Genomic DNA, 26888 nt, shown 5'->3' with positions numbered 1-26888 from the left:
AGTTTTTATTTTAATGTGTCTGTAAGGTTGCAGACAAACACACTCTACACCAGTGCATAGTGTTAGATGAAGTTAGATTTCACCTTTATATCGCTAAATATAAAATTTGAAATGTTTTTTTTATACAAATAACATTGCTTTGATTTCAAAGCTGAATTTTTAGCATCATTACTCCTTCAGAAATCATTCTAATATTCTGATTTGCTGCTCAAAAAAAGTATTATTATTATTATTATTATTATGCTGAAAACAGCTGAGTATATTTTTCAGGTTTCTTTGATGAATATAAAGTTTAGAAGAATAGCATTTATCTGAAAAATCAGAAATCTTTTGTAAACATTATAAATCATCACTTTTGATCAATTTAAAGCATCCTTGCTAAATAAAAGTATTAAAATCTATAATTTATTTCCCAAGAAAAAATAAATTTTATATATATTACTATTACAGCTATTACACCAATCAAATGCTTCCTATAATTGCTGACCAGCTTTTTGCATGTTTTCACTGGTATTTTTGCCCATTTATCTTTAGCGATGAGCTCCAACTCTTTCAGGCTGGAGGGTCTCCTTGCCATCACCCTGATCTTTAGCTCCCTCCACAGATTCTCAATTGGATTTAAGTCAGGACTCCTTTAAATCAGAAGCCTGTGTCATTTCTGGTAAAAAAAAAAAAAAAAAAAAAAAAAAAAAAAAAAAAAAACTTGCTGGTTGAATAAAAATAACTTTAAATCAGAATTTGCCAGGGGTATGAATAATTTCGGGCTTGACTGTATGTATATATGACTCCAAGCTTTTAAGTATAGTTTATTAAGCTTTTTATTTCAGATAAATGCTGATCTTTTGATCTTTATATTCATGAAATAATCCTGAAAAATGTACTTAACTGTTTTAAATATTGATGATAATAATAATAATAATAATAATAAATGTTTCTTGAACAGCAAATCAGCATATTACAGTGATTTCTGAAGGATCAATTTAGCTTTGATCACAGGAATAAATTACATTTTAAAATATATTCAAATGGAAAACAGTTTTTTTTATTAGTATAAATATTTCAAATTTTTACTGTTTTAGCTGTATAAATAAATAATACATACACTTCTTTAAAAGCATTACAAATCTGATTGATGTAAAAAGATTTGACAACTATAAATGAAAACAGACTGTCTTATGATTTACACAATATGTAGACAAAGTCCATTTGAGGTACATAGAATATTCTCCTTATTCTTCAACTCGGAAGTAAGTGGCTTCATTATCCGCTATAGGGAAATAACGAGTAGACTAACAATGTGCAATAAACGGTAAACTGTTTGCAGTACAAAATAGTGTGCATTAAGTTAATAGATTAAAATAAAATGTTAAGACACACCAATTTGCAATATCAAGCAGCAAAATGAACTGTTTTGTAAAAACTTCTAAAAATAGCTAAATGCGAATGAGACTGAAAGCCAGACCCATAAAATGTCCGTGCCCACTTTTATGGGAAAAATAAGTTGGATTAATAAGTTTAAAAATGTTTGTACTTTTTTTTTTGTCTTTATCTGGTTTACTTTCGTTCGCTAGACCCGTGAAGAAATGCAGGGTGCAGGGGTTTATGAGCACGTTCATTTATTTGGTGAAGCGATATGTTCACCTGTCCCTTTAAACGGGCACGCACTCGCTCCGCGTACTAGTGTGCTGTGGGACCCGAGCGGGCGCGCGCCTGGATGGATTCCATCTAGGAGTGATCAACTCCCATCCTCTGCTTTACTATCGTGTAGTTTTCTCAACAAATAACAACTACAAACTGCTACAAATCGCTTGTTACGAAAAGTTGTTTTAAAGAGCAATTAATACGTTAAAAGTTAGTGTCACGTCGATATTAAATAGGTTACTTTCTCCTAAAATGACGCTGGCAGTCATTGGTGTTTTTACCCTGTTTACCAGCATCGTCGCCACCACGCCTGGTAAGTACAAGTCTCGTTCTGCCCTGTCAAATAATTTCTTAATAATGTTTGTTTAACAGTCTTTTTGTTTTTGTGGTATATACACAATGCATTTATAGAGTTAGGAGATATCGCTTATTTATTATCTGAAAGCAAATTGTTATCTTTAAATGTGTGTAATGATTTATATTCGTGACTTGCGTATCACAAAGTACGCAAAAAATGACATTATGAGTCGTTTAACAAAGTTTGGATCCTTAGCAATAACAGCTGCGAATAAAAAAATCGTAATATATGTATTTTTTATGTACTTAAATTTCTGTCATGTGTAGTTGAGTGCAGTTGTCCTCAGTTGAGGTCAGTAAGCAATTAGTGAAGGACGCAGTGAGCGGACTTCTGCTGACTGCCATGTCTATGAAGTGTCTGGTTTCTGTCTGTCCTTGTCAATTCGCATGACTCACTTTTTGAATCACAAGCACTGTTATTTTAACTAATAGAAGTTAACATTAATACCTGGTCAATTGAGATTATGTCAATTGAATTATATCAGTGATGTAATAAGATGATGATAATGGTATGTGTGTGTTTGGCAGCTAGGGAGTTTGTATCTCTGGCAGAAAGAGAAGATGCTCTACTCAGGGACTTGTTTCAGGGGTACCAGCGCTGGGTCAGGCCTGTTCTGCATGCAAACCACACTGTGAAGGTTCGCTTTGGCTTGAAGATATCTCAGCTTGTGGATGTGGTAAGATGAACATACAGATTCAGCTTTTTTAAACTTAATTTGGAAGCCTAACTTTGACGGCCCTCGTTGGTCTCTGTCCATGGTGCTGAAACACAACAGATGGAGCTGTCCATGGTTTTGAAAGCCATTGTCTAGGCATATATTAGAGGCATCTGCTTCCTTAGAGGCTAAATATAGAAAATGTTGCCTCTCCTCCTTCATCTCTTCCTCATCTCCTTTTTTATTCTGCCTCACTTTTTCTCTGAAAGGGTTTTGTTGTTCAGAATTCTCGTATGATGGGAGGCTAAATTATTAAGAGCAGAGATCCAGCGAGCTAGAACATCTTTAAAAAATCCATTGGTGTACTGTTTCCCTCTGTGATTAAATTATTCAAACTAAATTGATATGAATTCAGCATATTTTGATGAAAATGTATGTGCTCAGCAAATGCTGCTGGTATTGATTTCATGTCATGTGGTCAAGTCAGACACACTAACATTCCTGATGTGTTCTCTGCTTCAGTGTTCGATTTAAAGTCTGCATGAAACTGTCAGGCTTTGTGTTCCTCTCAATAAAAATAATAATAAAAAATGATGACGTCAACTTACCGTCGCTACATGTACACCTTGTAATGTGATTTACTTGATACGGGCTTAGATGTGGCTGTTTGATATTATTGATTTAAAACCTGCCCAAAGGCACAGGTGCCCAAGTGCCTCGTAATTCAGAGTATTAGATGGCTTTAAAAGTGGTTATGCTGGACGTTTATCAAAAGATATAGCCAATAATTTTGAGTGCTATGGAAAATAAATAAGGACAGCTAATATTACGCAGACTGTCACCCCTCTCAGCACTCAAATATCTCATAATCTGAAGAAAAATGGGCAATAATATAAACCTGTTTGATGAAAAGTCTTTTTCCACTGTGGTTCTTTATACTCTTTATTGTTTTTGACAATCCAACCACCAGAATTAACTGTTCATTATTAGAGTTAAGACTTTGTTTGAGTTAATCACATATATTGAATCTCTCTCTCAGGCACATCTCAGTCGCTTATGGCATTATCTTTCTTTCTTCTCTGTTTATGAATTTAGGATGAGAAAAACCAACTCATGACTACTAATGTGTGGCTATGGGAGGTATGTAACCTCAAAAATCACTGTAAAAATGTTTTGTCTGGAAAATTAAAAATGGGATGCATTGGGTAACATCTAAATGAGTTATTAAGGGTATTATTAATGAAGAATTTTTTGACAATAAATAAATAAGTGCTCCATGCACAAATTTCAAAATAAACAGTTTAGGATGGAAAATAATAATTTATTTATTTTCTTTCTTTCTTTATTTTTTTTAATCTTAAATAGTTCATGCTGCATGAAAGTTTACTGTGCATAGAGGATTTTTTTTTTTTTTTTTTTTTTTTTTTTACTTGGCTGTAGTTCTGTTGCATTGATCACTGAATATTGTAATTAAAGTGGTTGTGGCAAAGGCTAATCATTACAACTTATTTAATTTCAGCTGACATTTCTCATTTTCATTTAGTGTAGCTTGGTGTACTAAAATAACAAACTAAAAGTGTAATACTACACTGCCGTTTAAATGTTTGGCATCAGTATGGTTTTCAATGTTTTTAAATTAAGTCTTTTATGCTCATCAAAGTTCCATTTATTTGTATCAAAAATACAGAAAAAGAAGTAATATTATGAAATATTATTGCAATTTTAAAAAACAGTTTTCTATTTTAATATACTCTAAAATATCATTTATTCCTGTGATGCAAAGCTTAATTTTAAGCATCATTACTCCAGTCTTCAGTGTCACATGATCCTTCAGAAATCATTGTAATATGCTGATTTATTATCAATGTTGAAAACAGCCTTTTCAGGATTCTTTAATGAATAAAAAGGTAAAAAGAACAGCATTTATTCAATATATTCAAAAATTACTGACCCCAAACCTTTAACAGTAGTGTATATTGTTACAAAAGTTTTCTCTTAAATAAATGCTGTTCTTTGTCATGATTTATTCATCAAAGAATCCTGAAAAAAGTATCACAGGTTCCAAAAAAAAATATGCAACTGTTTCAGCTGTTTCCAACATTGATAATAAACATTAAAATGATTTCTGAAGGATAAATAAAACGACAATTTATAATGGCTATAATATGGCAATAATATTTCATAATATTTCACAATATGTTTTATAATATTTCACAATATGTTTTTTTATATTTTATAATGTTTTTTTCTGTATTTTTACTAGTGCTGGGCAATGATTAATTATGATTAATCACATACAAAATTAAAGTTTTCATGTAATATATTCATATAATTTCTATTATATACAAATATATTTCATATATAAACATAACACATTTTTCTTAAATATTTACATACATGTGTGTGTATTTATATTAATAACACATACATAGTAATTAATAACACATACACATATATTATGTACTTTTGTTTTGGATGCGATTAATCGCAATGAATCGTTGCCCAGCACTAATTCTTACCCTAATTAACGCAGCCTTGATAAGCAGAAAAGACGTCTGTAAAAAACATAACAAATCTTACTGATCCCAAAATGTTTAATGGCTTTAATGGGTTTAATGTGTATATAAACACGTTTACAAACAAAAACCAATAAAGAAGAAAAAACGCAATGATACTAAAATAACCAAGCCTGCATTTATTTGCTCCAAAATACAGAAAAAGCAGTAATATTGTGAAATATTTGTACTATTTAACTGCTTACTATTTGAATATATTTTAAAATGTAATTTATTCCTGTGATCAAAGCTAAAGTTTCAGCATCATTACCCCTGTCTTCAGTGTCACGTGATCTTTCAGAAATCATTTTAATATGCTGATTTGCTGAAAACAAATATGTTTTATTATTATTATTATTATTAAAAATATTTAAAACAGTTGAGTACATTTTTTTCAGGATTCTTTGATGAACGGAAAGATCCAAAGATCGGCATTTGAAATAATCTGAAATAAAAAGCTTTTGTAACATTATACACTATATTATTCATAAGTTTGATCAGTATATATTTAACACTGATTAGTGCAGAAGACAAAATTATCAATTCTCTTTAAATGCTCACCATTAAAAAAAAACGAACATTTTTGTTTTAAACTCAAAATTTTTTTTTTTTTTTTTTTTAAATAGGAATGGCTGGATTACAAACTGCGATGGAACCCTGAGAATTACGGCGGCATCACCTCAATCAGAGTCCCGTCAGAGAGCATCTGGCTCCCGGACATTGTTTTATATGAAAAGTAAGTTTGCACCATTTGCATTGATATCAGACATAACAAGAATAACTCATCTTGAAATATTAAGATATTAATATCTGCTAATCTTCTCACTTTCAGTGCTGATGGACGTTTTGAAGGCTCCTTAATGACCAAAGCCATTGTGCGGTACAATGGCATGATCACATGGACGCCTCCTGCCAGCTACAAATCCGCCTGCACCATGGATGTGACTTTCTTCCCGTTCGATCGGCAGAACTGCTCTATGAAGTTTGGCTCTTGGACGTATGACGGAAACATGGTTGAACTAGTCCTCATCAACCAGCAGGTGGATCGAAGCGACTTCTTTGATAACGGCGAGTGGGAGATTCTCAGCGCCACTGGCCAGAAAGGCAGTCGGCGAGATGAACACCTTTCTTATCCCTATATCACATACTCGTTTATCCTAAAACGTCTTCCTCTCTTCTACACACTCTTCCTTATTATTCCCTGCCTGGGCTTGTCTTTCCTAACAGTCCTGGTTTTCTACCTTCCCTCTGATGAAGGGGAAAAAGTCTCTCTCTCCACTTCTGTCCTTGTGTCACTCACTGTCTTCCTTCTCGTCATCGAAGAGATCATCCCTTCTTCCTCTAAGGTTATCCCGCTGATTGGAGAGTACCTGCTTTTTATTATGATCTTTGTCACTCTCTCCATTATCGTGACTGTTTTTGTCATCAACGTCCACCACCGATCTTCAGCTACTTACCATCCTATGTCTCCGTGGGTGCGTTCGCTCTTTCTCCAGCGGCTGCCTCATTTGCTTTGCATGAGGGGGAACACGGACCGCTACCATTATCCAGAGCTGGAGCCTCACAGTCCTGACCTCAAGCCCAGGAACAAGAAAGGGCCACCTGGACCTGAAGGAGAAGGTCAAGCTCTGATTAATATGCTGGAGCAGGCTACCAACTCGGTTCGCTACATCTCACGCCACATTAAGAAGGAGCATTTTATTAGAGAGGTAAGGGCTTGACGATGTCTTGAGATGAAGGTAAAGGAATGTTTCTAATTATTGACTGCATATATAATTAAAAAAATAAACTATTTATAGACATATAGTAGTCAACATTTGAAGAGGATCAAAAAAATCATCAAAGTTGTCCCAAGACAAGAACAAGTATTGTTTTTGGTTTTAGGACAAATTTGATAAAAGGACTTAAGGTCGTTTAAAATACGTTTTATTCAGAAATTATGCATTCATTTGTTCAAAAGTGATATTTTTTTAAATAAATGCATTGACAAGACGCGTTTCTTGAGAAGCAAATCATCATATTACAATTATTTATTAAGAATCAAATGGCACTGAAGTCTGATTTAATGTCTGCTTAAAATTCAGCTTTGCCATCACAGGAATAAGTAAAATTCTACAATATGTTAAAATAAAAAAGTTATTTATAGTAATGAATTTTTTTTACAGTATTACTGCTTTTACTGTATTTTTTTGTGTATATATATATATAAAAAAATTATATATATATATATATATATATATATATATATATATATATATATATATATATATATACACACACACACACACACACACACACACACACACACTACCAGTCAAAATTTTTTAAACTGTCAAATTTGTAATGTTTTTTAAAGAATTCTCTTCTGCTCACCTAGCCTGCATTTATTTAATCCCAAATGCAGCAAAAATCAGTAATTTTGTTAAATATTTTTACTTTTTAAAATAACTGCTTTTTATTTGAATATATTTTAAAATGTAATTGATTTCTGTGATCAAAGCTACATTTTCAGCATCAATACTCCAGTCTTCAGTGTCTTATGATCCTTGAGAAATCATTCTATGCTGATTTGCTGTTCAAGAAACATATTTTATTATTATAATCAATATTTAAAACAGATGAGTACTTTTTTCCAGGATTTTTTGATTCATAGTAAGAACCAAAGATCAGGTTTTTTTAGAATGAAATTATAGAAATTAATACTTTTATTGGGTAAGGCTCCTTTAAATTGATCAAAAGTGATGATGAAGACATTTATGTATCCATATTTATGTATGGATTTTTATTTCAGATAAATGCTGTTCTTCTGAACTTTCTATTCATCAAAGAAACCTGAAAAAAATCTACTCTGCCGGTTTGAACATAATAAATGTTTTTTTTTTTTTTTTTGAGCAGTAAATCAGAATATTAGAATGATTTCTAAAGAATCATGTGACTGGAGTAATGAGCTAAAAATTCAGCATTGAAATCACAGGAATAAATTACATTTAAAAAAAAATTAATATAGATGATTTTAAATAGTAAAAATATTTTACAATTTTACTGTTTTTGCTGTACTTTAAAAAACAATTAAATTATTATTTTTTTGGACCAAATAAAAATACTATATATAAATACTACATAATATATACACCATTGTTTTAGTTAAATATATTTTTGTACCCAAAATGTATTTTACAATTTATATACATTTTAACATTTTGAAAATGTTTTACATTTAACATTTTGAAAAGTATTTTCTTTCCCCTGAAGTAAATTCTGTAATATATTTTGACATTAACTTGGAAAAATATATTTCCTTAAGCTGCATTGATTACAATATATATTTAGCATATATTTGAAATATATTTTGTCCAGAATATTTATTATTTTACTATATATTCAATGATGTTTTGCAGTAACAAGGTTGCTCTAGCATACTTTAGATGTTAAAAATAAAATTAGGAATATAAAATGTTGGAATTAATTTGTTTTTATGGTGTTGACTTTGATTTATTGACGAAGATACCAGTCATGATAGTTATGTTGATGACAACAAACAATCTTTCCCTCTTCCAGGTAGTACAGGACTGGAAGTTTGTGGCTCAGGTGTTGGACAGGATTTTTCTCTGGGCGTTTCTCACTGTCTCTGTGCTGGGCACCATCCTCATCTTCACACCTGCCGTCAAGATGTTCCTGCAAACACCTCCACCTCCTTCTCCATGACACTTGAGCCATCGAGTCCAGCCAAATCCATCACATCGCAAAACAGAATTTTACTGTACCACCAACAATATTACAGACAGTGCACATTACATAAAAAAATATAAAAGTAATTTGTTCTTTCACTGCAATAAATAGTCAGATTTATGATTAACATTAGGAGGTGACCAACAATGTTAATCAAATGTGATATGTATCCTTAGCAATATAACATGATATTATAAACTTTTTTTGTAGTTTAGTTATTTATTCTTAAATTTTTATTTACAGACAACATAAAAAAACTAGGTACAGCAAGAAAGAATTTTTTTTGACCAGTGCAAGAAAAAAAAAAAAATCTCCACAGAATCAGAAAAGTTTAGTCCATCTTCCTGAGAAGACACGACTCTTATATATTCCTGTCCTGATTCTTAGTATACTTTCTTCTCTTGGGTGCACATTTCACAATTCAAGCATCCACACTGAAGAGCAAAAAAACAATACAATTCAGTCAAAAATCACAGAAACCTAATTTGCAAACATATTCTATAAGAAACTGTTAAATAAAGTTGCACAAAATGTATTCTTGTATCTTCATAAAATTACGGTTGAACCACTAATGTCACATGGGCTATTTTTAAGCTTCCTGGGCCTTGAACTTCTGTCTATACAGGGTCAGAAAGCTCTCGGATTTCATCAAAAATATCTTAATTTGTATTCTGAAGATGAACAGAATACGGGTTTGGAACGACATGAGGGTGAGTAATGAATGACAGCATTTTCATCTCTTTAATGCTTATCTTTCTGGTAAATCAAATCTTTAAATTAGGTTAGGGATGATGAGGGTCACATTACCTTCCTTAACAGGTAGAAGAGCAGAGCCAGTAACAGAAGTGCAGTCAATACGCTGAGCAGAATGACCCACCATGGGACTCGACTGAGCAAAGCAGGCTTGCTTTCACGAAAAACAGTTAGCTTTACCTACAGTATATAAGGTACAGAAATATTATTTCATCTATACATATACATCACTATACTACTAATGCATCAAATAAAAATGGTATAAATGAGTCACTTAACCTTAGAATCGGATGGCTGCATCCCAATATTCCCAAGAGTCCCATTAAGGGTCAAAAATGCATCCAGTACGATATCCAAGTAGTTCAACGAACTATACTCCTGTAAAGAAAAAACATCTTTGCAATATGCTCACACTGTAACTTTACTTAATCTGAGGAGGTAACTGATAAACCATTTAAGTAAAAATAAGAATTTTTTTTAAATTTGTGTCCCCTTAAAAAAAGCTAAGAAAGAACACTTAGAAAATTAAGGTAAACGAGTGTGAATAAATGGATAATTGAAAAGTGACTGACAATTCACTTGGAAAAACTTTTTTACTCAGAATTGCATGATTCAAACTTTCAATCTCAGAACTTTTTTTCTCAGAACTGTGGTATATAAACTCATAATTCGGATTTATTTGCTCAGAATTGCATGATATAAAATCACAATTCTGATATAAATCTCACAATTCTGACTTTTTTCTCAGAACTGTGGTTTACAAACTACATAAAAATCACAATTGCTAGAAAAAGTCAGAACCGAGTGATAAAAAACTTGCAATTCTGACATTTTTCATGGAATTCTGGCTTTTATTTCCATGCAATTTGGACTTTTTTGATGCAATTGTGAGATATAAGGTCCAAATTTGAGGGGAAACAAAAGACTGATAGGTTCTCAGAATTGCGAGCTTAAATCTCACAATTCTGACTTTTTTCTCAGAACTGTGGTATATAAACTCATAATTCTGACTTTTTTCCTCACAATTGCATGATATAAAATCACAACTGCGAGAAAAAGTCAGAACCGAGTGATAAAAAACTTGCAATTCTGACTTTTTTTTTTTCATGAAATCCTGGCTTTTTTCCCCACGCAATTTTGACTTTTTTTCATGCAACTGTGAGATAAAAGGTCCAAATTTGAGGGGAAACAAAAGTCATATGTTGCAAGATATAAAAATCACAATTGCGAGAAAAAGTCAAAACTGAGTGATAAAAAACGTGCAATTCTAACTTTTTTTTACGGAATTCTGGCTTTTATTTCCACGCAATTTTGACTTTTTTGATGCAATTGTGAGATCCAAATTTGAGGGGAAACAAAAGACTGATAGGTTCTCAGAATTGCGAGCTTAAATCTCACAATTCTGACTTTTTTCTCAGAACTGTGGTATATAAACTCATAATTCTGACTTTTTTTCTCACAATTGCATGATATAAAATCACAACTGCGAGAAAAAGTCAGAACCGAGTGATAAAAAACTTGCAATTCTGACTTTTTTTTTTCATGAATTCCTGGCTTTTTTCCCACGCAATTTTGACTTTTTTTCATGCAACTGTGAGATAAAATGTCCAAATTTGAGGGGAAACAAAAGTCATATGTTGCAAGATATAAAAATCACAATTGCGAGAAAAAGTCAAAACCGAGTGATAAAAAAACTTGCAATTCTGACTTTTTTTTTTCATGAATTCCTGGCTTTTTTCCCACGCAATTTTGACTTTTTTTCATGCAACTGTGAGATAAAAGGTCCAAATTTGAGGGGAAACAAAAGTCATATGTTGCATGATATAAAAATCACAATTGCGAGAAAAAGTCAAAACTGAGTGATAAAAAAGTGCAATTCTAACTTTTTTTAACGGAATTCTGGCTTTTATTTCCACGCAATTTTGACTTTTTTGATGCAATTGTGAGATCCAAATTTGAGGGGAAACAAAAGACTGATAGGTTCTCAGAATTGCGAGCTTAAATCTCACAATTCTGACTTTTTTCTCAGAACTGTGGTATATAAACTCATAATTCTGACTTTTTTTCTCACAATTGCATGATATAAAATCACAACTGCGAGAAAAAGTCAGAACCGAGTAGGGGTGGAACGGTTCACAGAAGTCACGGTTCGGTTCGTACCTCGGTTCAGACGTCACGGTTCGGTATGATTTCGGTACAGTGGAGGGAAAAGCAAAACAAAAATGCAGAAGGCAATTAGATGTATTTCCACTCACATACCCAACAACCGCTGAACAACGGTGACACACAGTCCTCGTCTTTTCCACCACTCTCTCGCCTATACTACTGTAACTGACTGGAAAAGCGAAGTTTTCCCAAACCTGCGATCTAAGGGGCCGTTCACATGTCGCGCCTAAAAACGCGTGGAAAACGCTAGGCGCGCCGCTTTCTTCCTGATCAACAAAGCGCTCGGGCGCTTGCGCTCCGGAAGCGTCTGCCGTTTCTAAGCAACCATCAGCTGCGCTCTAGCTCCAAGCCTATGCGTCTACATGCATTGTTTCTTCTATTAGCGTCAAAATAATGGGGGCTTGACAAATCATAAAGTTCAGGAAATCCCTGGACCACAATGATGAGCTGCTCCTCCATGTTTCTTCTGAGGTTTCAATGTAACGAAAAAACGTGAGGAAGCTGATTGGTTAGTTCATGTCACATGACCTGCGGTGCGCTTGCGACATTCTGAAAAGTTGCGATGTTTTTAAATCGATGCGGCGCGGACGCGCCTGGAAAAAATGAGCGCGTCGCGACCGCGTCGCTTCCAATATGCGCGCGCAAGCCGCGCGTCTCCATTTGAAATAACGAACTTGCGCGCGCAAAAGACGCTTCATGTGAACGGCCCCTTAAAGAGGCCGGCGGATCCTCTAACTCTTGTGGAACACCACCACTTGCCATACTCGCTGTCGCTGCTATCTCTGACTCACTCACTGGATGGACCGTCGAGCTGACAAAAAACTGCAGAGTGCCAGAGAATGTAGACGGGCTCTGATAGAGCGCATACATAGGCGGAGCTCGGCTGCATCGACGCCAATCAGAGCTTCAGAGCTAAAGCGGGGCTAAATATTAGCTGTCCCTAAAGAACCCGCGTATCTCACAGTAGTTCCGCATTACATTAATTATTTTGCAGGCAAGTTTTTTTTTAATTTTCATACCGTGTATTCTCCGTTTAAATTCATGCACCGAACCGTGACCCCCGTACCGATTCGGTTCGAAACGAATACATGTACCGTTCCACCCCTAGAACCGAGTGATAAAAAACTTGCAATTCTGACTTTTTTTTTTCATGAATTCCTGGCTTTTTTCCCACGCAATTTTGACTTTTTTTCATGCAACTGTGAGATAAAATGTCCAAATTTGAGGGGAAACAAAAGTCATATGTTGCAAGATATAAAAATCACAATTGCGAGAAAAAGTCAAAACCGAGTGATAAAAAAACTTGCAATTCTGACTTTTTTTAACGGAATTTTGGCTTTTTTTAATGCTATTTTGACTTTTTTTGATGCAATTGTGAGATCCAAATTTGAGGGGAAACAAAAGACTGATATGTTCTCAGAATTGCAAGCTTAAATCTTACAATTCTGACATCTTCTTATCAGAACTGTTATATAATCTTGAAATTCTGAAAAAAAAAGTCAGAATTGTGAGTTTATATCTCATAACTCTAAATTTATAACTTGCAGTTGCGAGTTATATCTTAGAATTCTGAGAAAAAAATTGCAGAATTGCAAGATGTAAACTCACAATTGCGAGAAAAGTCAATAAAGTCGCAATTATAAAAAATATAAATTAACAGAAAATCTAAGAAATGCATTTGACAAACAATTTAAGGTCAGAAGGTTTTAACTTATTTAACCTGAGTCCTCGAAAAAACAACAACTGACAAATCTTTTAAAATAAACTGTGTGAACTTACTTGAGTCCTTTAAAAGAAATATTTCTAAATAAAAGTGAATAAAATAAAATATGTATACTGACTTGAGTAAAAACCAATGTAACTTAAATAAAATTATTTCTTTTTATAATTCTTTAAAAGTAATATCTTAATTATCATCTGACCTTCAGATGTTGAGGAATTTGGCTGCGTTAATCATCAAAGCTAGCAGGAAAAACATTTTTGGTCTGTAGACCAAATGACTGTAACTAAAACTGAAAATATCAAAAATTCTAGTAACTCTTTCAGTTTGACTTCTCCTTAATATAATCAGTTAGGTTTAACTTTTTACTAAGTGTAATGAAAGTCTTTTGGTGCAGAGAAAAGTGCAGCAACTGTACCTCAAGAAAAGTATTGTTCCACAAGCGTGCATGAAGAACAACAGCTGTAGTGCTGTCCACTGCCTCAAGAGGGCACTTTATCTCCACACATGTTAAGTCATCAGCACATGTCTAGGGTGGAAACATGAAAGCTAGATAAACATTTGCAAGAATGACAAACTTAAGTACCTTAAAAGCTTTGATATACATTTTAAAGAAACTAGAATAACCACTGAGTAGTAGTGAAAATAAAATGAAAGTACTGGTCAATGAAATTGTATAAAATCATTTGTACTGTGAAATTACCAGGATTTTATACTTTCTTTTGTTGCCCAAAAAGGGAAAAAAATCAGTAGCAAGAGCCTTCAGGCCCGATTCACGCTCTACTTCACGCCGTCCTCTGGATGACGCCTAAAGAGTGAGTACAGGAAACATCAGTGACCTCTCTCACAATGCCACAAGTCACATTGTGTCTGAGTCTAAGAGATGTATCATGTATCAAATACAGAGTGCTGCACAGTAGAACCAGTCACAGCTGAAGTGAATAAATGATCATTATTTAACCTTGATAAATCGGAGTGGGTTGATGGCCTCTGCTGGCGTGCACGGAATAATATTTTTTCCATGATCCTTGATCTGCACAAGGTACAGGAGCCATTTTCCCTCCTTGGTTGCTTTTGGCCACTGAATGTGCAGCACAACAGAACCAAAGGACCTTAGAGGCTGACCAACGTTGATGATCTGACACAGAAGAACATTTACACAAAATCAACAGGACTCACTAATTTAATTGTACTGGACTCACTATGTAAATACTGACAAATACTGTACATGCACAGAAAGGGTTAGAATGCTCACAGTTTTCATCAAAAATATCTGCATTTGTGTTCTGAAGATGAACGAAGGTCATACAGGTTTGTATGAGGGTGAGTAATTAATGACAGAACAAACTATCCCTTTAATATAGTTAGTTGGGTTGAACTTTCAACTATATATAAATATGCTAATACACATGCTACTATATTATTATAATCATTCATCTGGTATGTCTAAAAACCGAAAAAGCTTAAACCAGATTAAATTAAGGTTAATGGCAATACATTATAAAGCATAGTAATTCATTATTGTAGCTTTAAGAAGACTGAAACACCAACCCTGAACTCATACTGGACCAAAGAGCCGATATCACTTTCTGATTTCATTGCTTTCTCATCTTTTACTTCTCCTCCAAAGAATAATTGGGAAGGTTTAGCAAGACTACAAAGACAAAATACATCAGAAAGAAAGAAGAGTAATTACTTGAAATTGAAATCTTTCCTAACATTATAAGTCTCTTTACTGTCACTTTTAACAATTTAATGTGTCCTTAATTAACAATTGAGGCTTACCCAACGATTTTCAGATGTAGTTCAAAGATAATTTTTGCTTCTGCGACGACTACTGGAATATTTTGAATGCTGATCCTATTGGCAGAAAAAAACAAATAGTAAAATATTTAAACTTCCAAACCCATTAGTTTGTAAACTGTTCTTAAAGGGATAGTTCACCCAAAAATTTTTAATTCTGTCATTAATTACTCACCCTCATGTCGTTCCAACCCCATAAGACCTTCGTTCACAAGAACACAAATTAAGATATTTTTGATGAAATCCGAGAGCTTTCTGACCCTGCATAGACAGTTGTTTTTGGGCTTTTTTTGCGCACAAAAAATATTCTCGTAGCTTCATAAAATTACGGTTGAACCACTGATTTCACCTGGACTATTTTAACGATGTTCTTCATACCTTTCTGGACCTTGAACATGGAAGGACCCTTGCTGTCTATGCAGGGTCAGAAAGCTCTCAGATTTCATCAAAAATATCTTAATTTGTCTTCCGAAGATGAACAAAGGTCTTATGACCTTTGGAACAGCATGAGAAGTGAGAGCGAGTAATAAATGACAGAATTTTCATTTTTGGGTGAACTATCCCATTAATGCTATAAACCTTCATATTACTTTTATACATGCATTATGTTGATTAATTGTTAAACTAGAGGTAAGATATCACCACAGCTAGAATCGTCTTACGTTTTTAGCAACATAGTCACATTAGCGCCTGTTACTCTTAGTGAAAGCCTTTCTGTGTTAAGTATCAGGAAGAACGAAACCTGAAAGGGTTGAAAACAACCTGAATTAGGAAGCTGACATATTTAATTATAGATTGAAAATATGCTTCATGGTCTAACAAAAAAGTATTTACTTTTCATACCTCTGAGTCTCTTTTAAAAGGATTTCCAAGTTGGCAGTCGGCCTGTGTTTTATTTTCATTGGGGTTGCACTGCACCTGAGTTTCCTGTACCATGATACAAAAAAAAAAGGTATTAAAAAACACCACCTACGTATTTGCAAAATCTGAAAGACTGTTCACTAAAACACTTAATCTACAATGAAATAACATGATTTGTCAGCTTCACTTTGCTCAGTCACTCTTTAGTAAGTAAAATCGACAAATTGATCAATATATTGTTGGACAGCATTTTTTAAACAGTAACGCTGGTAAAGTCTGCAAGGTGTGTGGGCAAATTTTAAAAGGGACATATCATGTAAATGATACTGACTGTGTTTAAGTGCTATAATTGTGCATCTACCAACCCAGAAAACGTGAAAAAGAACAACCCAGTAAATTTTTTTTGGTAAGCCTTTCTCAGATTTCACTCCCCCTGTGACTTGGTAAAGGGATCTTATTTTAATATTACCGCCCCTTTATCTGCAAGTTTGCACCCATGGCACCGCCAATTTGTTTTCGCAACCGACAACAGTGTAGTACTGCCCTACAAAGGCTAAGTGCAGTAACTACTCCAACACTGAAACCATAAAAACCATGACAACTGATATGACCTTTGACCACCAAAATGCAGATACTGCACTCTGCCTTTGGATGACATGAAAAAACTAAAACACTATTGCAAAAGTAAAGTGCAGTATCTACAAACTAAATGTGTTCATTTAACTTTCTTGTTGTGTTTCTCATTACATGTTGATTGTTTTTAATAACTTTAATAGTTTTATTTATGTTTACATGCTGTGAATGTTACAATTGCTCAGTCATCTGCTCCTTTCACAACAGAGAGTGTTTTGCTCATTTTATTTAAAAAGTAATTAATTACAGACCTAGGTTGCTTTTAAACAATAGCTGAAAAAAAAATCACACAATTTAAACAAAAGAAGAAAAACAAACAAGTACCCTATTGTGTGAAACAAAGCTAGAACGCAGTAACGTCACTTACTGCGGTTTGCCTTGGCATTAGTTTGGATTTTGTAGTTACTGCAATTTTGACACTCTTGTTTCTCTGAAACGGGACAAAATTGAACCAGGAGACTTTGCCACAAGATAAAACAGTTGTCACAAAGCCCATTTTAAGCCTTAACTCAATTTTGATCAAATGTGTAGTTACTGCGCTTTGCCTTTGGATGGCAGAGTAGTTCTAATACCATGGCTAAAGTTTGAAGAAAGCATGCTAACTGTTCTGTCATTGGCTGCACAGATGAGCACAGAACACTATTTAGAGTCCCAGCCTCAGAAGAGACAAGAGAGCAGTGGTTTATTGATTTATTTACAATATATAATGCTGCTGCCACACAGATCCAATAATGCGATTTCTTTGCCAGCTGTTTACCATTAAAGACTAACCTACTGTTTTTGTAACTTGTGTGTTTTTAACATAAACTTGTGTGTATTTGACAGTTTAAGCGCAGTAAGACTTGAAAGAGAATTTAGTTTAGTACTCACATGCCGTGTGACAGCCACTTTCAGTGTGCGTGATTCAAATGTGTGCCCTCAGAAAACCATATATCAGAAGTTTAAACTGATATGGCTTGAAAACGCATAAATTCAGTGTGATTGAACATAATAATAAAGTGACATAATCAAAACCAAACATGTTTTTTGGCAGAGTATCTGAGGTACGAGCTGTACAGGCACAGCCCTATTCTGGAAAAGGGGGTGGGGAGCAGCAGCTCATTTGCATTTAAGGAGACAAGCATGAAAACATGCTTTTACTCAAAATAAGCATTTCAAAATGTTATAATAAATGATCTGTGGGGTATTTTGAGCTGAAACTTCACAGACACATTCTGGAGACGCCTGAGACTTATATTACTTTCAAATGTGCATAAGAACCAAAACATTTAATTAAATTTTATTTGGCATGATAACATGCACCACTAAATAGTAGTTATCTGAAACGTTCTTTAGTTCATACAGTTTAATTGAGGACAGTAGGGAATACTTCACACAGTTGTTTGGAACAACTTGAGACTCCTTTTAAATCTGACATTGTTTTTTTTTTTGAGCGTACAAGTCTAGGCCTGAACATGACAGTCCTTCTAAATAGATGCAACAGATCATGATACAAACCTGTATTATGGTAAAAACATAACATAATCAGACTCTTTGATTTAACTTGTCAAGAAGTACACACAAATGATACTCACACTACTCTTCTTCGGCTCGACTGATGCTAGTTGCAGAAATTCTGGAAATGCCACAGAAAGTTGACTCTGGTGTGCATCATCTCCACCTTTGTTAGTTACAGTGACCTCCAGGGCAACGTTCTTATCACCAGGAGAAATGACAGGAATATCATTTTCCCTTCAACACACAAAGATACAACCAAATTCATGAATGCCAAGGAAGTTTTTTTTCCTTTTATGCCTATTTTATATTTAAAGTGTCAAATATGTAGTTAATATGTAAACTGCATTGCGCAATTCCCACACAATGTGATTATTACTTGATTATTACCCTTGAGATATTAAAACTCCAGATTTGTCAGTACATGTTTTGCAGTTACAGCAACAAAACACTAGCTTTATACAAACTTCATGCCAAATATCAATCATGCACTTTATGAGCTATAAAAAACATCAGTTCTAAATCTTGCACAAGCCACAAAGATAATGGTTTTACATGGCTAGAGGGTCACATTTGTCTTCTTCTTGGTCTTTGGTGCAGAAGCTATACTGGAGCTGTAGGTTACTTTGACAGATGTTGTCATTTCCACAGCCAGCATTTAAAAAGTTGACCTGGAAGGCAAAATATATGCCATGTTTGAGATTGTTAAATATTAAATCATTAAAGCAAGTGATATGGAAGGTTTTGCAATTTACCTCTGCTTTGGTTGCATTCTCTTGCAGAGTGTTCAGAACTGGCTCTAAGCCAGGGAGGTTTCTGACTGTCTGTTTCGGATTGTTAGATGGCAAAGAAACAGACAGGCTGATGAGAATACTAGTCAGCTTATCCTGGATATCTCCCTAAAACACAATAAAAAGGTTTTCATCATGAATTATTATTTGTAATTCTTAAAACCAGCTAATCAGAGTGCGAGTTGATAGTACGAGCAGCTTGAGGTTAGTCTGGATACACTCCCGTTTGCCCTGAACAGACAGTTCCTGGTATCCCTGTGCGGCCTCAGAGTCCACAAAGACCACTCGTGAGGGAAGACCCCTCTCTGTCCTCACTGTATCAGCCTTTAGTATGTACTTGATCCCTGTAGAAAGGTGACTATCAGATATGATTCAAACACCAGAAAAAGTTAAAAGAAATTGCTCTGGCAAGAAAATGTTTGCCAAGTTATATTGTAACTAATCAAACACACCCATCTAGAATGACTCATAAAGATTGCTCTGGGACATTCATTATTGTTTTGATATTTAAGCATGGATTATGGAGAACGAGGAATGGACTCACTCAGTTTATGATTGTATGTCGGTGGCTGCGCAGTGTAAGTGAAGCAGGACTGAGCTGTAATAATGCTGAAAGATTTTCAAAATGCATTAAAAAAAATTTGTAAAAATAATTTTGATGATAGGTAGATCGATAGATCTTACCATGAATATCCCTTGCAGTCCCGAGCCTTGAAATCAATAGTATTTGGTGATAATGTTAAGGTCTTTTCTATGTTTATCACTGGTTTAGACCTTTAAAAAAAAGAAATGTTATTATTTTAATTAATTATATTAAAATATAAATAATTTTGGCAACACTTAAGAATAAGGTTTATTAGTAAACATTACTTAACTACATTAGTTACATGAACTAATAATGAACAATACTTCTACAGCATTTATTAATCTTAGTTCATGCTAATTTCAGCATTTACTAATGCATTATTGAAATCACAAGTTGTGTGCACTGTGAACTAACATGAACAATAAAAATTAATACCTGTATTTTCATGAACTAACTTTAACAAAGATGATTAAATAGTGTAATAAATGTATTGTTCATTGTTTGTTCATGTTAACAAATGACACCTAATTGTAAAGTATTACCATAATTTTGTATTCTAAAATGTTCAGATCCTACAAAATGACATTTAATGGAAGTATTTTTATTATTCACTTCACAGGAATTCTATGAAGACATATGATCAACCTTGATCTATGATTTTATGAAAATAGGAAGCATCTAACCTATAAACTTGCACAATGTCTGAAAGTGAACCCACAACAAGGTCTGGATAGCCATTATCATCTATATCCATGTTTCCAGCCAAAGAATAGCCAAACGATTTGATACCAGGGTCTCCAGCATCTAAAACCTATAAAGAAAGAGATATTTCAATAGAGAGTCAAAAAAACGTTTAAAATGCAAAAGGGCAAAGAAGATCTCCCATAATGATTCATACTGGGAGTAATATAAGATAATACAATATAATATGTATAATATAGTTTTCACATATTTTGTCATTATAGTGTGTGTATATATACTAGCAGTGAGATTTTTAATGTTTTTTTAAAGAATTCTCTTCTGCTCACAAAGCCTGCTTTTTTTGATCCAAAGTATAGCAAAAACTGTACAATTTTTAAACAATACTTTTTAAACTGTTTTCTATTTGAATATATTTTAAAATGTAATTTATTCCTGTGATTTCAAATCTGAATTTTTCGCATTATTACTCCAGTCATGTGATCCTTTCAGAAATCATTCTAATATTCTGATTTGCTGCATTTATTATTATGTTGAAAACAGCTGAGTAGACTTTTTTCATGTTTCTTTGATGAATAGAAAGTTCAGAAGAACTGAAATAGAATTTATCTAAAATAGAAATCTTTTGTAACATTTTAAATGTCTTTATCATCACTTTTGATCAATTTAAAGCATCCTTGCTAAACTAAAGTATTAATTTCTATAAAAAAAAAAAAAAAAATATATATATATATATATATACACACTGAGCTTTTGAATGGTGTAGTCTATAATGTTACAAAAGCTTTTTATTTCATATAAATGCTGATCTTTGGATATTTCTTTTCAGAAACAAAACCTGAAAAAAAAAAAATTTAATCAACTGTGTTAAATATTGATATTAATAATAATAAAAAGCTTCACATGATCCTTCATTTCTGAAGGATCATGTGACACTGAAAACTGGAGTATTGATGCTGAAAATTTAGCTTTGATCACAGGATTAAATTACATTTTAAATTATATTCAAACAGAAAACTGTTATTTTAAATAGTACAAATATTTTAATTGCACTGTTTTTGCTGCACTTTGGATCAAATAAATGCAGTCTTAGCGAGCAGAAGAGACTTCTTTAAAAAATATAAAAAATATTACTGTTCAAAAACTTTTGACTGGTAGTGTATATATAAAAATGTAACTTTTTTTTACAAACCTCTGGTTTTTGACGAAACCCTGTAGCTGAACCATGATATATGTACACTCGACCTCTCCCTTGATCCTCATTGGGAGCACTCACTGCAAAATCTGTTAATCAGAAAAGATTATCTGTCAGATTCAAAAGGCCCCAATCTTGAAAAAATAACCTTTCATTCAAACCTTGATATCCATCTTGATTGATATCCCCAATATGTGCCACTGCTAGTCCAAACATGGAGTCCCTTTTCCCATATAGACACACTGGTTTAATTTGGTTCCAGCGTTGGCCATTGGCTTGGTTGATGTAAACATACACAGCCCCTCCTACATCTTCATCCATGTTTTTTTTGGAGAACTCAGGTGCACCCACAACAAGATCATCCCACCTGAAACATTAAAGACATGAGCTCACTAACACAAAATCAGCTGTGCTCTAAAAGTATAATGGTGTTATTACTCATAAGAAATTTTGCAATCACATCCTGTTTAGTCATGTTAAGTGACAACTCACCCATCCGCGTTTAAGTCAACAACAGCGAGGTCATAGCCAAATGAAGAGGCCAAACCTGGGCCTTGAAGAATGTACTCAGCTTTCAAGTCCCTTGTTTCTGCCTTTTCTTCAGGTCTCAGCAGCAAAACCTCCCCACTGTGGTTTGACAGCGGAGCCCCGGCCACGACATTCAGCTCTCCTTTCTTCATTAGGTTCATCCCAGTATCAACAGCAAAGCCTGACAGAGAACAACAGAAAATCTGTTGACAAATAGATCCTGGGGTCCACTTATACACATGAGTCTTTTTTTTTTTTTGCTGCTAAGTTTTAATAAATGTCTTTTTTGAACCTTCTGACAGTTATAGTGTGTTACATCATTAAACTTACATAAAATATAATGTCATGAGATTTTGCCCTCAGCCAAAACTATTTGCTCTGGAACAAATAATAGATTAACAAGACCAAAGACTGCCCTTTAGATTTACTCCAAATGAATTATATCTCCTGTTTAACCACTATAGAGACATCAGAGGCAGCAGCAAATTCCAGAAGATCTGGCTGAGGTGAGGCTGCTCTTGGCAGGTTCATGAGCACTTAACAGCCGCTGACGCCCTGGAGCTTGCATCTCCGAAAATGTTGAAGCAAATTTTCAAATAGACGTTATCTTTATTAACAAACTGCATATTTGAAGTCTAAACAAGTACATTCTCATTTAACAAACTCTTAAAACTACATTCTGTGACACAAAAGCAGTATTAATTATAAAATTATAGTAGATTTAGGTGTCGACCATTATACTCGCTGTGAGAAATACTGCAAGCACGGAGTGATTCAAACGGTGAAATGGTTGGAGTTCCATAGCACTAGAATATCACACTCCTTCTAGCCAATCAGATTCCAGGACCAGAAATATATAAAAGTAAAAGTAGTATATTATTTTAAATAAGTAGTCCAAAAGGTTGAGCATAATCACCTAAAAAGCTGCTGATTTCCACAGGAATAAGCTTGTGTTGACGCTGATTGTGATCTCCCGTTTCATAGGTCTCTAATGAGAAGTTCTCAATAGGCTCCATGTGCACAATTCCTTAAGGGTGAGAAAGATAATATAAGGGTTATTAATAAAATACTGCAAGGTAATACTCAATATTACAAGGTTACAATTTGTTCTTAAAAAGACTACAAGTAAATATAGGTTTTACATTATCAATGAAATACCACCCGCCTAAAGTTTTGCAGTACCTTTCCAGTCATACGCTCCTGGAGCTCCATAAACAAGATATTTGTTGTCTTTGGAAAATGCTACAGAGACACCTTGTTGACAGTAGCCAAACTTGTGCTTATCTGGTTCACGATTCTTACAAATTGTTCTTGTGGCCTCTCCATCCGTCATCGATTTAAGGTCCTGTTCCAGGACAAAACATCTGCCCAATAACCGCCGGTTGTCAAAACTCCAGTCCTGGTATCTGTGGGCACAAGTCTAGATAAAACAGAACACAAATTTTACACATAATGTCAATAAAACATTTAGCTGTTATACAGTCAAAAGTTCATACACCTTGCAGAACCTGCAAAATGTTAATTATTCTACCAAAACGCATGTTATTTTTTATTTAGTACTGACCTGAATAAGATATTTCACATAGAAGACGTTTAAATATAGTCCACAAGAGAAAATAATAGTTAAATTTATAAAAACGACCCTGTTCAAAAGTATACATACACTTGATTCTTAATACTGTGTTGTTTCCCGAATGATCCACTGCTGTGTTTTGTTGTTGTTGTTTTTAGTAAAAAAACAATGACTGTATAATTTTGAGATCAATCTTTTCACATTGAGGACAGTGGAGGGACTCATATGAAACTATTACAGAAGGTTCAAACACTTACTGTGGCTCCAGACGGAAAAACTATGAATTAAGAGCCAGGGGTGAAAACTTTTGAACAGAATGAGGATGTGTACATTTTTTTTTTTTTGCCTAAATCTCATATTTTTTCATTTAGTACTGCCCTTCAGAAGCTACAGAAGATACCTACATGTTTCCTGAAGACCAAATAACCTTGATCTTTAAATTCAAAAAGTCTACACCCCTGGCTCTAAATGCATTGTTTCTCCTTCTGGAGCATCAGTAAACATTTGAACCTTCCGTAATAGTCCCTCAAATGTCCTCAGTGTGAAAAGATGGATCTCAAAATCATGCAGTCACTGTTGGAAAGGGTTCAAATACACAAAAATGCTAAAAACACAAAGCTTTTGTGGGACCTGAAGGATTTTTCTGAAGAACAGTGGGCAGTTTATTTGTTCAGGACAAACAAGGAACAACACAAGGCGCTTCTTTACCACTACTTTGCCTCCTGGCCCCTGACTTCGGACACGGACACCCAGCCATTGGTTTTCTCTATAATCTTGTCCAGGATTATAAAAGGGACGTTCTGTAAGATTAGAATGATCTTTTAAGACACTTAAACTGCTTGCATTATTGAAAAATGCAATGCAACTGACTGTCTAAAAATTTTGATATGCACTTAAGTAACAATAAGTAAAGCACAACCAACCTTTTATATCAACAGGAATGCGTTCACAATCATTCGATTGTGTTGTGAATTTACATCTGTACAGACCTCCAGATATATTTGCATTTTGACTGGCCAATGCTTTAGCACGAGGGGCTCCAATCAGCAATCTGAAGATGCAAGCAATAGATAGATAAAACTGTTGGATATTTTTGAAAACAATATAAACACAGTATTGCTACAGGTTCACAACAGTATCTGTCTTAATTGAAACATTTATCACTTAAAATAAAAAATAAAATATTTAAAGAACAGGTTTCTCACACGCGTTCCTCTGAAGGTTTGAGCTGATGGTGCATGGCCATAGAAAACCCAAACAGAGTGTTAGCTTCTCCACGCTTCTTTATCACGTTCTGCGTGTCCAGATTAAAAGCAGAAACCTGCGGTGGCCGAAGCATCCACACGGTCAAGAGGAGAGCCCACTTACTGAACAACATGATGATGGATCTCTGTGGAGCTGGATATGGACAGATAAATTGTGAAGAATAACTCCCGCTGCAGGAGGGCGAGGCATTTTGACACATTATATAAGCCTTGGCTGATTTACCACCTCAGGGTGGGGATAAGGCCAACTGTACTGTAAAAAGAAGTTAATGTTTACCTGCAAAGGAAACCTGAACACATGCCCTTTCATTCTCAGTCACTGCCTGGCAGGTGTAGTCAAGTTCAAGATAAGCATCAACACGTTACAACACGGCAATATCAAATGAGAAGGATCAACACGTGTAGTTGGAATAGATAAACTAAACTTCTGTAGACGACATGACAGCCAAAAAGCTATTACTACTATTATTTATTATTAATAATAATAAAAAACATACCTTTTTAAACCTTATATTTACCTCGACGCCAAATTAAACTGCTATTAATCCAAATAAATCCAAATGAAAATCCAAATTTGTCGGGATAAAATTAGGCCTACACAATACACATTAAACCAATAGATGGCGCTAGAGATGTACGGTGTGATGAAGAATACTAAAGAGATTTGTATTCACAGGTGATAGAATGTACACTGAGCAGGTGTTGACTTTGTGATAACATGCCCAGATAGTCACTTTTGTCACAATGGAAACTGCCGTTAAGCAGCCTGTTAGACGTTTTCAAACCAAAATGAAACATTTTAAGTTGTATAAATGTAATAAAATATCATTATTAATAATAATAATGCGATCACTTGGCCCAACTCGACATTTATGGGTGGAAAAACATCTTGTGCTTTAAAATCTAACGGATGTTATTGTGGTTGTACTTGTTCACCCAACAGCTATTCACTTCTTTCAACGCGGAAGTAAGCCTATTGGTGAAAACGAGAAGAATAACAACGTGTAGTAAAAGGTAAAACTGTTTGCACTACAAACGTATGCTAATAATTAGGATAATACATTAAAATAATACAGTGAGACACACCAATTTGCAATATCAAGCAGCAAAACCAGCTGTTTTGAGACCGGAAGCCAGACCCATATAAAATGTACAAATTGCCGCTCCTACTCGTACAGTAAGGAAAAGGTGGATAGCAAACCTATTTATTTATTTTTATGTTCTTAGGTGTGGACAGAATTCACAAAACCTATTCTAATTCAAATGGATTTTGGAATAGGTGTTTAAAAGCAACATACTAGCCTACTTCTGAAAAAAAAAAAAAAAACATAAGAAATTTTATTTTGTGACAAATTAGTCCTGGTCTGACAATAACAGCAGTTGTATGGCCATTGTTTTGAATCACACCACTGAGCAGCTGTTTTTGTCTCTGCGCATAGTGGCCATGGTTTGGAAACTTATTGTGCATCTTTGTGGTTTTAGCATTGAGAGGTAGAAGGTCTCAGACACAGTCTTCCTCATTATCAACAACATATAACATAAGTGTTTTAAATGCAATATTAATTTTGTTGCAACTGCAATGCTACTTAAATTTCAAATTAATATACCTAAGTGCTTTCTAGAGATTACTTTTTTAAGTACTCCCTTAAATAACAAGATGCATTTGAGCATTACTAACTTTACCAGTGGCAAAAATAACTATACATCCTGTGGAAATTTTAAACGCTGTTGCGGCAAGGGACTTGTTTACTGAGAAAGCCACTGAGGATGGTGTAAGTCGGTAGATATGAGTGGTCATGGGTATCTTAAGCGAGCATGGGGTGACAAGTGTACAGGAGCGGTACAGAAAAACCGCTTAAAATAACAGGTCTCACAGTCTGCAC

The 26888-nt window shown here is 34.2% G+C and overlaps 2 protein-coding genes across 2 annotated transcripts; one reads left to right on the top strand and one right to left on the bottom strand.

The window, feature by feature from the left end:
• Positions 1 to 800: 800 nt before the first annotated feature.
• On the top strand, positions 801 to 9024 carry chrnb3b (cholinergic receptor nicotinic beta 3 subunit b). Its single transcript, XM_073821028.1, has 6 exons — positions 801 to 1954; positions 2527 to 2675; positions 3750 to 3794; positions 5836 to 5945; positions 6042 to 6918; positions 8768 to 9024. Exons 1-6 carry the CDS (start codon positions 1894 to 1896, stop codon positions 8912 to 8914), a joined length of 1389 nt encoding a protein of 462 aa, XP_073677129.1. The 5' UTR covers positions 801 to 1893; the 3' UTR covers positions 8915 to 9024.
• Positions 8950 to 25164, bottom strand: itga6l (integrin, alpha 6, like). Its single transcript, XM_073821027.1, has 25 exons — positions 24946 to 25164; positions 24664 to 24791; positions 24449 to 24540; positions 23350 to 23587; positions 23084 to 23194; positions 22132 to 22348; positions 21801 to 22006; positions 21637 to 21728; positions 20429 to 20556; positions 19844 to 19933; positions 19704 to 19768; positions 19352 to 19503; positions 19124 to 19267; positions 18924 to 19039; positions 18449 to 18605; positions 16224 to 16307; positions 16043 to 16122; positions 15363 to 15437; positions 15129 to 15231; positions 14539 to 14715; positions 14281 to 14385; positions 13996 to 14106; positions 9971 to 10069; positions 9746 to 9871; positions 8950 to 9372 (listed from the first exon to the last, which is right to left on the bottom strand). Exons 1-25 carry the CDS (start codon positions 25116 to 25118, stop codon positions 9322 to 9324), a joined length of 3120 nt encoding a protein of 1039 aa, XP_073677128.1. The 5' UTR covers positions 25119 to 25164; the 3' UTR covers positions 8950 to 9321.
• Positions 25165 to 26888: the final 1724 nt, after the last annotated feature.

This window comes from Garra rufa, chromosome 16 (genome assembly GCF_049309525.1).
Source record: "Garra rufa chromosome 16, GarRuf1.0, whole genome shotgun sequence".
NCBI lineage: Eukaryota > Metazoa > Chordata > Actinopteri > Cypriniformes > Cyprinidae > Garra > Garra rufa.
This window is presented reverse-complemented; position numbering and strand designations above follow the sequence as displayed.

Bases quoted from the DNA above. Each gene is read 5' to 3' on its own strand.
- itga6l (XM_073821027.1), bottom strand. From the start codon at position 25,118: ATGTTGTTCAGTAAGTGGGCTCTCCTCTTGACCGTGTGGATGCTTCGG. The intron at 16,308-18,448 runs GTGAGTATCATT...ATCATGGTACAG, and splicing joins TCGAGCCGAAGAAGAGTAGT to GAAACTCAGGTGCAGTGCAA. The intron at 15,232-15,362 runs GTAAGCCTCAAT...TTGTCTTTGTAG, and splicing joins CTACATCTGAAAATCGTTGG to TCTTGCTAAACCTTCCCAAT.
- chrnb3b (XM_073821028.1), top strand. From the start codon at position 1,894: ATGACGCTGGCAGTCATTGGTGTTTTTACCCTGTTTACCAGCATCGTC. The intron at 3,795-5,835 runs GTATGTAACCTC...TTTTTTAAATAG, and splicing joins CTAATGTGTGGCTATGGGAG to GAATGGCTGGATTACAAACT. The intron at 6,919-8,767 runs GTAAGGGCTTGA...TCCCTCTTCCAG, and splicing joins AGGAGCATTTTATTAGAGAG to GTAGTACAGGACTGGAAGTT.